Here is a 13,659-nt window from a genome sequence, read left to right as displayed (position 1 = left end):
TTCCTCAAAGGAAGGTCTACCTCCCTTGAAAGTTAAACCATCTGAATGCAAGAAACAACACAACAAACCACTTTTGATGCCCCATTAGAGATTGCTTTTAAACTTTGGGGTTTCATGAAATATTCCAGCTTAGTCTCTACCTGTCTCCCAACAGGATACTTCCTTGAGAAAGAAATTTAGTTATTTTATCTTCACTTCTAAAGGAGGAACCTGAAATTCTCAGGTTGCCATATCTGTTAAATGGAATTTCCCAGGGTGCTGTTTGTACCCCTATTTTAGGACATCAATGGTATTTTTTAGTAATAATTTACCAGTCATCTTATATTGTCCACACCACCAAAAGAACTGTTCCTGATTGCACCAGGGACAGTCATAACTGCCACACTGATTTATCTGATCATACTGATTTGGTTGTGAACAGATTTGACCCAATATATAGCTGTTACTTCATTGCAATATCAATTTCCTGAAAGTCCCTCCCTAATGCCATTGCGGGAGCACCATCACAAGGACTGCAGCAGTTCAAGAAGGCAGCCCACCAGCACTTCTCAGGGCAACATATGTGGCCCTGCCAGCAATGCCCACGTGCCAATAACAAATATTTAAAAAAATCTTAAAAGTGCTTTTATCAGAATTCTTTAACTCAGGTGAAATGCCATATATGGCCACTAAGTAACATTAAGTTCCGGCTCATTGTTCTAACATGTAGCTAAATAGATGAATCACCTGAACTGAAGCAGCCGTCAGCAGTTATATTTATTCTCACTCTGCGCAGCTTCTGGAAGCAAAGCTTGAATCAAAATATGACTTTAAATACATAAGGACTGCCTGACTTCATGCAGACTCTTACTCCTCCAGGACAAAGCAAACCTGCTTCAGAAGGCAAGAGACTTCCTAGTGGGGCACACACTGGCAATAGTGTCAGATTTGTTCACAATCAAATCAAGAGAGTCAGATTAAATCAGGTAAATCAGAGTAACAGTTATGCCAGTGCCTGATGTGATCAGGAACAGTTCTTCTGGTGAAGTGGACAACATAAGATGACTGCTAAACTATTACTGAAAAATATGATCCATGTCCTAGACAGCCATTAAAGTTAATGGCTCCGACGCTTGTGATGGAAAACTCATAAATCAGCTGAAGAAACAATCAGTATAAACAGAGGCGAGTCATCTCCCTTCAAAGCTGGCACTTACACCATAAACTGGGTTTGTATATTTATCACTTCCCCTGCACAAAATGACAGAAGAATAATGTTCAAATTATTGCCAATAGAAACTTAAGTTTTAAATTTGTTGCACCACTTGGCACAGCTATAAATTCATACAAAAAGATTTTTTATGAACTGTGATGGGACTGATCCTACCATCACAAATTTGACCCAATGGCTGATGAGATACAATCTTCATCCAATGAATGTATTGGACATTTACCCTAATTATTGAGCTTTTCTAATTATTTTTTAATCAGAGTATCAATGCTTTGTCTAGAATTGCCAATGAACTGTATTTAGATTCTATTTGGAACACTACTGAGGAATCCATGATGAGTGGAATGAAGAGAGCTTTCTCTGTTGTTGAGATCCTGTGGACCAACTACAGAACAATGAGTTTGAGTAGTTATACAAGTAAAGGATGTTGTGTAAGCTCAGAAAACCCAATACTTTCTCCCTTGCCTTCCTACAACAGTGACTACACTTCAAAAGCATGTAATTGGCTGTAAAGCGCTTTGGGATGTCCAGAAGCTGTGAATAGCACTATATAAATGAAAGTACTTTCTTTCAGAATTGACAAAGAATGTGACTGGTCCGGCACTGCTGTCTGGACAGTTCTTTTACAACACCACAGAGCCACTCATGATTTTCTAACTGATCTGGAGCTATGCTTCTTCACTGAGCTTGTCTCAAGGTTGCATTGCACTGAGAAGTAAGGTGAACGACATGGATCGGAGATTTCTTTCAGAAAATGTAATGCCCTTGACAGGCCTTATGAGTGAACTTATCAAGACTGTAAACTCTGGAAACTATGGTACTCATTTCTGTCAATCACTGGAAAGGATCCACAACAGGATGGCCTGAAACCAGATGCCAACATCAACCAAAGTTGAGGACGAATCATCTGGAATAAGATACCGGACCTTGACTAAAGTGGAACACGAGAACAATAAAACATGTTCCAAGACAGGCCCGAGACCAGAAGGAGCGGGAGCTGAGCGAGAGCGGAGTGGGGAAGTAAAGTGCGGCGGCAGCTGAGGCCAGAGACTACAAGGAGCAGGAGCTGAGTGAGAGCGGAGCGGGGATATAATTTAAACAGATAAATTCATTTAAAAAAAAACTAAAAATAAACCAAGTGAATTAATTACATATAAACTTTGATTAATTAAATAAATAAAACAAGGTTAGGTAGAGATGGCAGTGCAGGTGGTGTACCGTAACTGCAGCATGTGGGAGTTTGTGGAGAGCAGCGTGATCCCAGGCAACCACATCGGCAGAAAGTGTCTGCAACTTGAGAACCTTCAGCTCAGAGTTGTTGAGCTGGAGTTCGAGGTGCAGACATTGCGATGCATCAGGGAGGGGGAAAGAGTTATCTGGACACTTTGATCCAGGAGGCAGTCACGCCCCTTAGGTTAGGTAGTGGTTTACATTTGGTCAATGGTTAGGGACAAAAGGATGTGACTGCGAGTCAGGCAGGTAAGTGGACCCCAGATGCAGTGCTGAAGGAGCCTCAGCCTTTGCTCTTGTCCAACAGATATGAGGTACTTCCATCTGAGCAGATAGAGAATAAAGACTGCGTGGAGGATGGGCAAATTGACCACGCCACCATGGTACAGGAGGTCATTCAAATGGGGGGAGCCAAAAAGGAACATGGTGGTGGTAGAGGATAGTAAAGTCAGGGGGATGGATACTGTTCTCTGCAGCTGCAACTAGGAGTCCCAAAGGCTGTATTGGGTTGCAAGGGTAAAGGACATCTCCTCATGGCTGGAGAAGAACTTGGAGCAGGAGGGGGAGGATCCAGTTGTCGTGGTCCATGTAGGAACCAACGACATAGGCAGAACTAGGAATGAGGTTCTGCTGAGGGAGCTTGAGGAGCTAGGGTCCAAATTAAAAAGTAGAACCTCAAAAGGTAATAATCTATGGATTACAACCTGAGCCACACGAATACAGGTTAGAGGGTTAAATGCGTAACTGAAAGAATGGTGTGGAAGACAAGGGTTTCAATTCACGGGGCACTGGCACCGGTACTGGTTGGGATGGGCTTCACTTTAACCAGGCTGGGACCAGTTTCCTGGTGAATCGAATAACTAGGGCTTTAAACTAATAAAGGTGGGGGGGGGGGGGGGGGGGGTAAACAGGTAAGGGTAAATTTATAAGTCTAAAGAGAAAAGTCAAGGCTGTGGAGCAGAGTAGCGATTTAGGTAAAAACAAGCAGAGTCTGCGACAGAGAGTTTAACAAAGGTAATAGCGCATTAGTGTCTAAGGTCACATCTGGGAAAAAAGTAAAAACTTAAAATTAAAGTCGCTATATCTGAACACGCAAAACATTCGTAACAAGATAGATGAATTAATGGCACAGAGAAAGATAAATGGGTTTAATCTAGTAGCCATTACTAAAAGGTGGTTGCAAGGTGACGAAGGGGTTGGGAACTAAATATTCTAGGGTTCTTGATTTTTTTTTTAGAAAAGACAGGCAAATGGAAAAGGACAGCGGGGAGGGGTAGCCCTGATAATAAAGGATTAGATAAAGACAGTAATGAGAAAGGATCATAGCTCAGAAAGTCAGGATGTAGACTCAGTACACGTGGAGCTAAGAAATAATAAGGGGCAGAAAACACTGGTGGGAGTAGTTTATAGGCCCCCTAACAGTAGTTATAGTTTTGGACAGAGTATAAATCAGGAAATGAGAGGAGCATGTAACAAGGGTAATGCAATAATCGTGGGGGACTTTATTCTTCATATAGACTGGGCAAACCAAATTGGCAAAAGTAGTTTGAAGGACGAGTGCATGGAATGCCTTTGAGACAGTTTTCTAGAACAATATGTCGGGGAACCAAGTAGGGAACAGGCTATTTTAGATATAGTATTGTGTAATGAGACAGGGTTAATTAGTAACCTTATAGTAAAGGATCCTCTAGGGGAAAGTAATCATAATACGATAACATTTCATATTGAGTTTGAGAGTGATGTAGTTAAGTCTGAAAATAGGGTCTTAAATTTGAACAAAGCCAATTACATAGGCATCAGAGGTGAGCTGGAGGGTCTAGAACTAGGAGCAGATGTAGGCCATACGGCTCCTTGAGCCTGCTCCGCCATTCAATAAGATCATGGCTGATCTTCAACATCAGCACCACTTTCCCCCTTATCCCTTGATTCCCCTAGACCCCCAAAATCTATCTATCTTAGCCTTGAATATATTCAGTGATTCAGCATCCACAGCCCTCTCCAGTAAAGCATTCCAAAGATTCACAACTCTCAGAGTGAAGAAATTCCTCCTCATCTCAGTCCTAAATGGCCGACCCCTTATCCTGAGACTATGCCACTAGTTCTAGACTCGCCAGCCAAGGAAAGCAACCACTCAGCCTTGACCCTGTCAAGCCCCCTCAGAATCTTATATGTTTCAATGAGATCACCTCTCATTCTTCTAAACTCCAGAGAGTATAGGCCCATTCTGCTTAACCGCTCCTCATAAGACAACCCTCTCATCCCAGGAATCAATCTAGTGAACCTTCATTGCACCGCCTCAAAGGCAAGTATATCCTTCCTTAGATTAGAAGACCAAAACTGTATGCAGTACTCCTGATGTGGTCTCACCAAAGCCCTGTGCAATTGTACCGAGACTTCCTTACTCTTGTACTCTAACCCCCTTGCAATAAAGGCCAACATGCCAATTGCCTTCCTAATTGCTTGCTGTGCTTGCTTGCTAACTTTCTGCATTCCTTGTACGAGGACACCCAAGTCTTTCTGAACACCAACATTTAATAGTTTCTCACCATTTAAAAAATATTCTGCTTTTCTATTCTTCCTACCAAAGTGAATAACCTCACATTTCCCCACATTGTACTCCATCTGCCACCTTCTTGCCCACTCTCTTAATCTGTCCATATCACTTTGCAGACTCTTTATGTCCTCCTCACAACTTACTTTCCTACCTACCTTTGTATTGTTAGCAAACTTGAATACATTACACTTGATCCCTTCATCTACGTCATTAATATAGATTGTAAATAACTGAGGCCCCAGCACTGATCCTAGCAATACCCCACTAGTTACAGCCTGCCAACCTGAAAACGACCCGTTTATCCCCATTCTCCGTTTTCTGACGGTTAACCAATCCTCTATCTATGCTAATATATTACCCCCAACCCTATGAGCCCTTATCTTGTGCAGCAACCGTTTATGTGGCGTCTTATCGAATGCCTTTTGGAAATCCAAATATACTACATCTACCCTGCTAGTTACATACTCAAAGAACTCTAATGAATTTGTTAAACACGATTTCCCTTTCATAAAACCATGTTGACTCTGCCTAATCATATTATGGATTTTCTAAGTGCCCTGATACTACTTCCTTAATAATGGATTCCAGCATTTTCCTGACGACTGATGTCAGATTAACTGGCCTGTAGTTCCCAGTTTTCTCTCTCCCTCCTTTCTTGAAAGCGGTGTTACATTTGCTGCCTTCCAATCCACTGGGACTGTTCCAGAATCAAGGGAATTTTGGAAGATCACAACCAATGCATCCACTATCTCTGCAGCCACCTCTTTTAGAACTCTAGGATGTAGGCCATCAGGTCCAGGGGATTTGTCAGCTTTTAGTCCCATTAGCGGCTTTAGTACTTTTTCATCTACTGATATTAATTGTTTTAAGTTCTGTAAGACTATACCGTCAAGCTATCCTTATGTGAACACATTTCTCTCTTTAGTACTAATTAAGCAAGTATATAGTAATTAACCACACAACTTAGAATCGGTCAAGCTTTTTTTGTCCTGACCCAACCAATCACAAGATAAAAAGGGTGCTGTCAGAGCTATCACATTTTAGTACAACCAAGATGATTATCTCAAAATTATCAAAATTGATGCCCTGTACTAGATAACAAGATATCGTTCTTCAATTTACAGTAATTCACACATTAACTGCTTACACATCAATTCACACTCACCAATATTCAAAACAACTTCAAACAGATCAATTCACACATAGCAATACTATACTGAACACAACTTAAACTTCAAACCGCTCAACATTTACTTCAAATCATTAAGCATTTAAGAAATTCAAAATGCCAATTTTTATGTGAAGATCTCATGTCCAGAATTTGAGACGCTCACATCTCATAAGAACCAAAATTTTACTTGGCCACAGTAAAAGTCTGGTTTCCACAATTTAATAGGTCAGTTAACCTCAATAATTCCAATTTTAATTCAACAATATCAGAATTAAACACCAGACAAAACAGATACATTACACAAAAGAGGAAAACACATAACAAGCAGTAAGGGGACGTAGCTCGCAACACGAACAGAAAGCACTCACAATGAGGACAGGCTTTTTAAAGAGACAGTGCACTGAAAACAAAAGAACACATTCTGAAGCTTATGATCCTCTCTATTTTAAATCATTTATCCTTCATCCCTGCACTCCATTTTCAATCTCCAATCTTTCCTACTTAACTCAATTCTGAACCGATTTAAAATCTCATGTGGGAAAGACCTTTTGTCAGGCTTGTTTTTACTTCCACGTTTAAAAGTTTTCTCTTTTTCCTCTGTTGCTGGAAGGGGTATAGTAACATAGTGCCAAGTTCTCTGGCTAAGGCCAGCGCTGAATCGGGTCTTAGCGGCTCTGATTCGCGCGCCGGGGTGGCATCCCCGCGCCGAAGCGTGGTTGTACGCGTTGTGACCACATTTGACAGGCTTTGGCTTCTTCCCATCACATTTTGGATCATAGTCCGAGAAATGAAATGAGAAGAGGCAGCTTGTCCTTCCAGCCCATCCCATCTACACCCTGACCCGGTTGAAACTACAGCATTCTGGCGTCCCAATTTGCCCTGCAGCTCGTAAATCATGAGTTGACATTGGGTATGATCGGCTTCCCTAACTGGTCTGGTCACCATTTCTCTTAAAGCTCCTCTAGCATCTTCTAACTGTTGGGTCAAGACTTCAATCTCTCTTTCTAGTGCTGTAATCCTATCCTTTATTTCTTGTGATCCAACCGCGAGTGCAGCTGAGACACACCCGAGTTTGCTGCTACTGAAGCATACACGGCAGGTCCTGTGTCCTAGTGAACTGCGACTCGAGGTTTTGCTTTGTCTGGCTAAGTTCTTTCTCCAGATCAATTATTAACTGCTCACTCTAATGCGCGCAAAAGAGGACTGCGTAACCTACCAGCTGTCTTCCCTTTCCTAACGTGATTACTTTATTATCCATTTGTTTTTAGATGAATGCCGCCGCTGTGCGGAAGCGTTTGTCACAGACGGACAAGATTGCCGAGACTGCATCCATCCCGCTTAACTTTTCCAATTGCTTTAGTAAGGCTTTCTCTACGTTTGTTGTTGTAAGGTCAGCCATTCTGTGAGGCACGAGAACTACTGGCAGGTGTACTGAATTTGCCTGCGCTCCCTTACAGTTATCCTTCATGAACTGACATACCCTCGAAATAGATCGGTCTTAGGACCTTACGCAAAACAGAATAAAAACCATTGTTAGTCATGTCCTGCCGCGGTCGCCAATTTGTAGGGTAACTCTACCCTTCTGCCAATGATCGACGTGACACCAATATGGTGCAGTGGAGTTTTATTAAGTTTCACACAAGGCTCAGCCTGCTTAAGCAGTAGTTTGTAGTACAGAACTAGAGTTATATCTCCTGTCTTGAGTAGAGGGTGTGCCCACTTCGCACAGGAGTTTTGAAAGTCACCCCGCCTGAGGTCTCTTCCGTCGATACCGCTGTAGGCTCTTGATCTTACCCCGCTTGAGGTTTCCTCTGTTTCTTCCTGTCCCCTTGCTAGGGACAAAGCTCCCATTGTAGGCCTCGGACCTGTGGCCTCTGACCTTGTCAGATCCGGATCCTCTCCTCAGGGACGCCTAGTTTCACTTCAGGGTCAACCCTTACTCCCCTTCGTGTCCTCTACAACCTGACTGTCACAAGAGGTCTCTCTATTATGCTACTTTTGAGGGTGGTGTCAGGGTCTATTATTGACACATATGTTTGACCCTATGGGGATCTTGCCAAAAAGTGTGGTTGCCAACTGGGTGTCGAGCATCTTTCCGGACAAAGGAAGAAGAGTCGGCCTGCTCCTTATCTCTTTCTTTGATGGTCAGGAGGGTGATGGAGTCGCCCCCCCAATGTCATACCCCTTTGATTGACCAATCACCAGTTACCACCATTCCCACAGGACTAGCCCCTCATCTTATCTTGTGGTATTTCTCTCAAGACTACTTTTAGCAACTTCTAGGTCTATTATCTTATACTCCTGTCTGGGTCCCACCCAGGCTAGTATCTCCAAGACTTCTTTGTCTCATATTGGACAGTGAGGTTCTTATCTCCTGGGCATGTCTGCATAGCTATGGTTACAGCTTATGTGCTGTGCTGGCAATTTCATACTTTTATTAGTTTTAATAAAGGATTTTTAAGAGTTTTTGCAAAGCTTGACAGATTCTAAGTTGTGTGGTTAATTACTATATACTTGCTTAATTAGTACTAGAGAAAGAAATGTGTTCATATAAGGATAGCAAAAGGTACATATCACAAATACATGTGGCACAATGAGTCAAGGCACAGGTGTGATTATGATTACAGCAATATACTGGTTAACAATCATCAGATACATATGTTTGATTAATACAAAAGGTGACTTGCCCAAACTACCTGTTCAATATAGATTCAACAGGTGACGGTATAATCTTACAGTTCCTCACCCTCACTTGCCCCTGGGCTCCCCACTATTTTTAGTATGCTTTTTGTGTCTTTTACTGTGAAGACAAATGCAAAATATTTGTTTAATGTCTCTGCCATTTCCTTATTCCCCATTATAATTTCTCCTGCACCAGCCTCTAAGGCTACTCTCTTCCTTTTTACATACTTGTAGAAGCTCTTACAATCTGTTTTTATATTTCTTGCTCGTTTACTCTCATTTTCTATTTTGTCCCTTTTATATTAATTTTTTGGTCATCCTTTGCTGGTTTCTAAAACTCTCCCAATCCTCAGGCTTACTACAATTCTTTGCAACGGTATAAGCCTTTTCTTTTAATCAAATACTATTCTTAACTTCTTTAGTTAGCCACAGATGGATTGCTTTTCCCGTGGAGTTTTTATTTCTCAATGGAATGTATATTCGTTGAGAATTCTGAAATATTTCTTTAAATGTTTGCCACTGCTTATCTACCGTCAATACTTTTAATCTAATTTCCCAATCTACCTTAACCAACTCGACCCTCATACCTATGTAGTTGGCTTTATTTAAGTATGAGACTCTAGTTTCAGATTTAAGTATGTCAATCTCAAACTCAATGACAGTAATATCATAGTCTCAGGATAAGGGGTCGGCCATTTAGGACTGAGATGAGGAAAAATTTCTTCACTCAGAGGGTTGTGAATCTTTGGAATTATCTACCCCAGAGGGCCGTGGATGCTCAATCATTGAGTATATTCAAAACTGAGATCGATAGATTGTTGGACACTAAGGGAATCAAGGAATATGGGGATAGGTTGGGAAAGTGGAGTTGAGGTTGAAGATCAGCCATGATCTGATTGAATGGCGGAACAGGCTCGAGGGGCCATATGGCCTACTCCTGCTCTTGCTCCTATGTCTTATGTAAGATTCAAAGTTAAGAGTGATGATTTTGCAAGGTTGCAAAACTTGCTGAAAAATAAAAACGTTGACATTTAAACATTCATTAAACTTGAAAGAAAGTTTTATAGAATAACAGGACTGCAAATAAAGTGTATGATTAAACAGTCATTATGACTTTTGTGTGATGTGTTAACAATAGCTGAGAATGGATGAAAGGGATGCCAGGTACATGTAAGGCCACAGTATGGAGGCAGGGAGGGAATGACATTACTGTCATGACTCCTGTGTGGTACTAAACTCAAATATTTTTTCTCTGCCTGGATGGTGGCATTTCTATCTGTATGTGAACCAAATTAAGCAAAGTAATGTTTGTGATAATCTCGTCAGTAAGCCTTATGTTAAGAACTATATTCAATGTAATTCCAAAAGCGGTCTTTCATAATATCACCTATTTTAATACACTCAAGAGATCTGAAACATGAATTTCCTTGAGCCAAAGGTTTGATCTTTCTCCCTTTTTTTTCTCTTCCCTTTTAATCCCTACTCTCTTGAAGGTCACGATTCATGTTGCAGTAAAGCTCACACGCAATGGTGTCCTCATACTTTGCCCATGTGACTTCGTATACCAGCCTGCACAGTGGAGGTCAAGAAACCATTAAATCATAGGGCTCATTACAACCAAACCCAATTATGCCCTCATTCAATGTACACAAGTACATGTCAGCAAAGGCTCAGTGAAAATCAAAAGTGATCAATTTTCTTTTCCTTTTCTAGTTGGGACACTAAGGCTAGTTATAGTATCCCCACCATTGTCCCAGATCTTGCTGGACTGTATGGCTTAATATTATATTTATCCAATGAGTGACTGTAAGAGGCAGCTCAACTATTTCCCCCCCCCCCAATTGCCACTTATATTCATACAAACATACTATCTATATCTATAAGTCAACTTTTGACCATCTGATTAGGTGTGTGTGTGTGTGTGTGTGTGTGTGTGTGTGTGTGTGTGTGTGTGGCGTTCTTGTGATTACTTGGCCCCTGAGAATCATGTAATCCGATACAATTCTGGAGATTTGATTTGTCTGTAGAATTCACGTAACAATGCTCCTAATGAGGAAAAACTGTTTTACGCAGCGAGTGGTTAGGATCTGGAATGCACTGCCCAAAGTGGGTGGTGGAGGCAGATTCAATCATGGCTTTCAAAAGGGAACTGGATAAGTACTTGAAAGGAAAAAATTTGCAGGGCTACAGGGAAAGGACGAGGGAGTGGGGCTAACTGGGTTGCTCTTGTATAGAGCCGGTGCGGACTCGATGGGCCGAATGACCTCCTTCTGTGCTGTAACCTTTCTATGATTCTAATACTCCTCCAGTGACCTGATTGGTCCAAGAGAATCATGTAGCCTGCAAGTAGTGGACTCACTGAATTCCTTTTCTTTTGAACTGATAGTATCCATTGTTTCATTTTATTTCCTCACAGCTCCACTCTCACATTGCTATCATTGGTGAGGCTGCAGGTATCCTCTTCTGGTAAATATATCTCATTTGCAAGTGGAAAAGGGGCAGAAATTGCAAAAAGAAATACAGTATGTTTTTGGTAAATCAAACACCCTGGCAAATATAAATTTACTTTTGTGACACTTGATGAATTTCCAAACATCTTCCTTTGCAGTAGTTCATGTTCCTTTCATGTGATTCATGGGGAGAGGCAGACTAAAATGCCCTGGATGCCTTAGCCCAGAATGGCAGTGCCATTATTTTATCCATAGCAGAGTGGGGAGAGGGTGAGGCCAGGTCCAGGGAGCCACCAGTATAAACAGGCAAGTGGAAAAGCAGGGATGTTCAACTACTGGCGTGAGCCTTGTCCGGTCCAGGCCAAATTTATAGCCTCAACCCTTGAGTGCTGGGAGCTCACAAAGGGAATTCAGTCAGGGATTTTTACACCGAACCTAGTTCTGAAAAAGCTCTATTGTAAGATTTCTGCTACATAACACTGCTGCCTCATTCTCAAGCGAGGAGAAATGACAGGGTGAGGAATCTTCTACAGCCTTGAAATGGAATCTGGTTTATACAAGCTGCATGGAGCAATACACCCCATACATACTTCAGCTACCTGTGCGCAACTGGGTGAAACCCCAGTACTTCAGATACTCAGCTCAGAAGAGACACAGAGACAGTTCTTTCTTACTGTGTATTTACCACCTTCTGAATACCAGCAACACCACACGAGATCAACTACTACTATATATACACACTGTATAAATAATGCTTACCTGACTAATCATTATAATAAGTATTAAATTGTGACCATTAAAAATAGTTAACTCACACAATAACAATTGTAAACATTCATGTAAAGGTAACTTTGTACATACTCTTTCAGTTCCTTCAAAAATCATTCAGCATTAACAAAGCATGTAGAAGATTTATAGTACTTTTCTACATTTTGGGGGCTATCCATTATTTTACACTAGCAAATGATACTACAGTAGCAAATAGCTTTTATGTAATAAAGTAGGTTTCAATTTCTACAATTAATTCTAGTATACAATGGATCTATCATGCTTTTAGAATGTATTAGAAAATTAATCAGCCCAATAATAATCACGAGATTAATAAAATGCAAGGCAGGGTTAGAATGAACTATGGACTTACGGTAGAGATGCAAAAAGAAAACAGCAAATCGAGGCAAGTCCTAGAATTGCACTCCAGAATTCCCACAGATTCTGTACACATTCTTCCAAAACAGAGGATATCCAGGTTTCATTTCCACATAACGGTCCATTCCTCCCCACGGTGACATTGGATTCATGGTGGTTCCTCACAAACTGTAGTAAAGCACTCATGATACAAACACAGGGAAACTGGAGATAAGTAGCTATCGTATCCTGGACCTGGAAATCTAATATTTCAAGAAGCGGAACTTGCTACAGGAATTCGTCTCCTTATATTTAGCCATCAAGATCTTATCAACTGAACAGATCCTGGTGCAGTTTCAACATGAGTCACCCTGAAAAAAAAGTCTTAGCATTAGTTCAATCTAAAATGTGACTTGACCAGAATGTGTTTCAATGAAAGTCACCATAAATGTAGAAAGGGTTGTTTTCCCTCACAGATATGAACAAGAATGTATAAAATGCCTGCTTAAAATATCTTGCATAGAATTACAGAGAAATAGGTCATTTGGCCAAACCAGTCTGTGTTGGTGTTTATCCTCCAGTAGCAGTAGCCTTAACCCCACGCGCCTGCTCTGTTCTCATATCCCCCTTTCCTTCAACCACCTATCTAACCCACTATTAATGTTAACATGGTATCAGCTTCAATCACTAACTCTGGTAGTGCATTCCAGAGCCTCTCAATTCTGTGTAAAAATGTTTCTCCTGCTCTCTGTCTTAAATCTCTTACATTTAATCTTATATCGATGTCCTCTCGTTCTACACTCCTCAATCACTAGAAACAGTATGATTCTATCTATCCCGTCCCATCCCTTCATAATTTTAAACATCTCTGTTAATTCACCCCACCCCATAATATCCTCTGTTCTACCTAAAGCAGTACCAATCTTTCAAAGTTTTTCTTCTTATTTTTATTTCTTCATACCAGGCAGCATTCTAAAGAATCTTTTCTTACCCTCCTTATTGCCTCAGTATCTTTCTTGCAGTATGGAGCCCAAAATTGCACATAGTACTCCAACGGTGGTCTTGCTAAGATTTATATAGATTCATCAAGACTCCAGACTTTTATATTTTATATCTCGTGCTATAAAAGTGAACAGTAGGAAGACAGCTGATCACTGTCTTCATCACTGAGACCAAGTGAAAAGCCCTATTAATAAACCTTGATTATTGTTAGTTTCCATTAACTGCTCTTCAAAAA

General features: G+C 41.0%; 1 protein-coding gene across 2 annotated transcripts in view; it reads right to left on the bottom strand.

Moving 5' to 3' along the window:
- LOC137331516 (lysosomal amino acid transporter 1 homolog) overlaps positions 1-13,659 on the bottom strand; it is a 55,181-nt gene that overhangs the window by 26,120 nt on the left and 15,402 nt on the right. For both annotated transcript variants that reach the window (XM_067995351.1, XM_067995352.1), the window contains exon 2: positions 12,439-12,793. In XM_067995351.1, coding sequence (XP_067851452.1) covers positions 12,439-12,629 — 191 coding nt within the window. In that variant the 5' untranslated portion in view covers positions 12,630-12,793. The remainder of the gene's footprint in view (positions 1-12,438; positions 12,794-13,659) is intronic.

Source organism: Heptranchias perlo, chromosome 13, assembly GCF_035084215.1.
Source record: "Heptranchias perlo isolate sHepPer1 chromosome 13, sHepPer1.hap1, whole genome shotgun sequence".
NCBI classification, from domain to species: domain Eukaryota; kingdom Metazoa; phylum Chordata; class Chondrichthyes; order Hexanchiformes; family Hexanchidae; genus Heptranchias; species Heptranchias perlo.
Note: the sequence above shows the minus strand (reverse complement) of the source record. Positions and strands in the feature narration are given on the sequence as shown.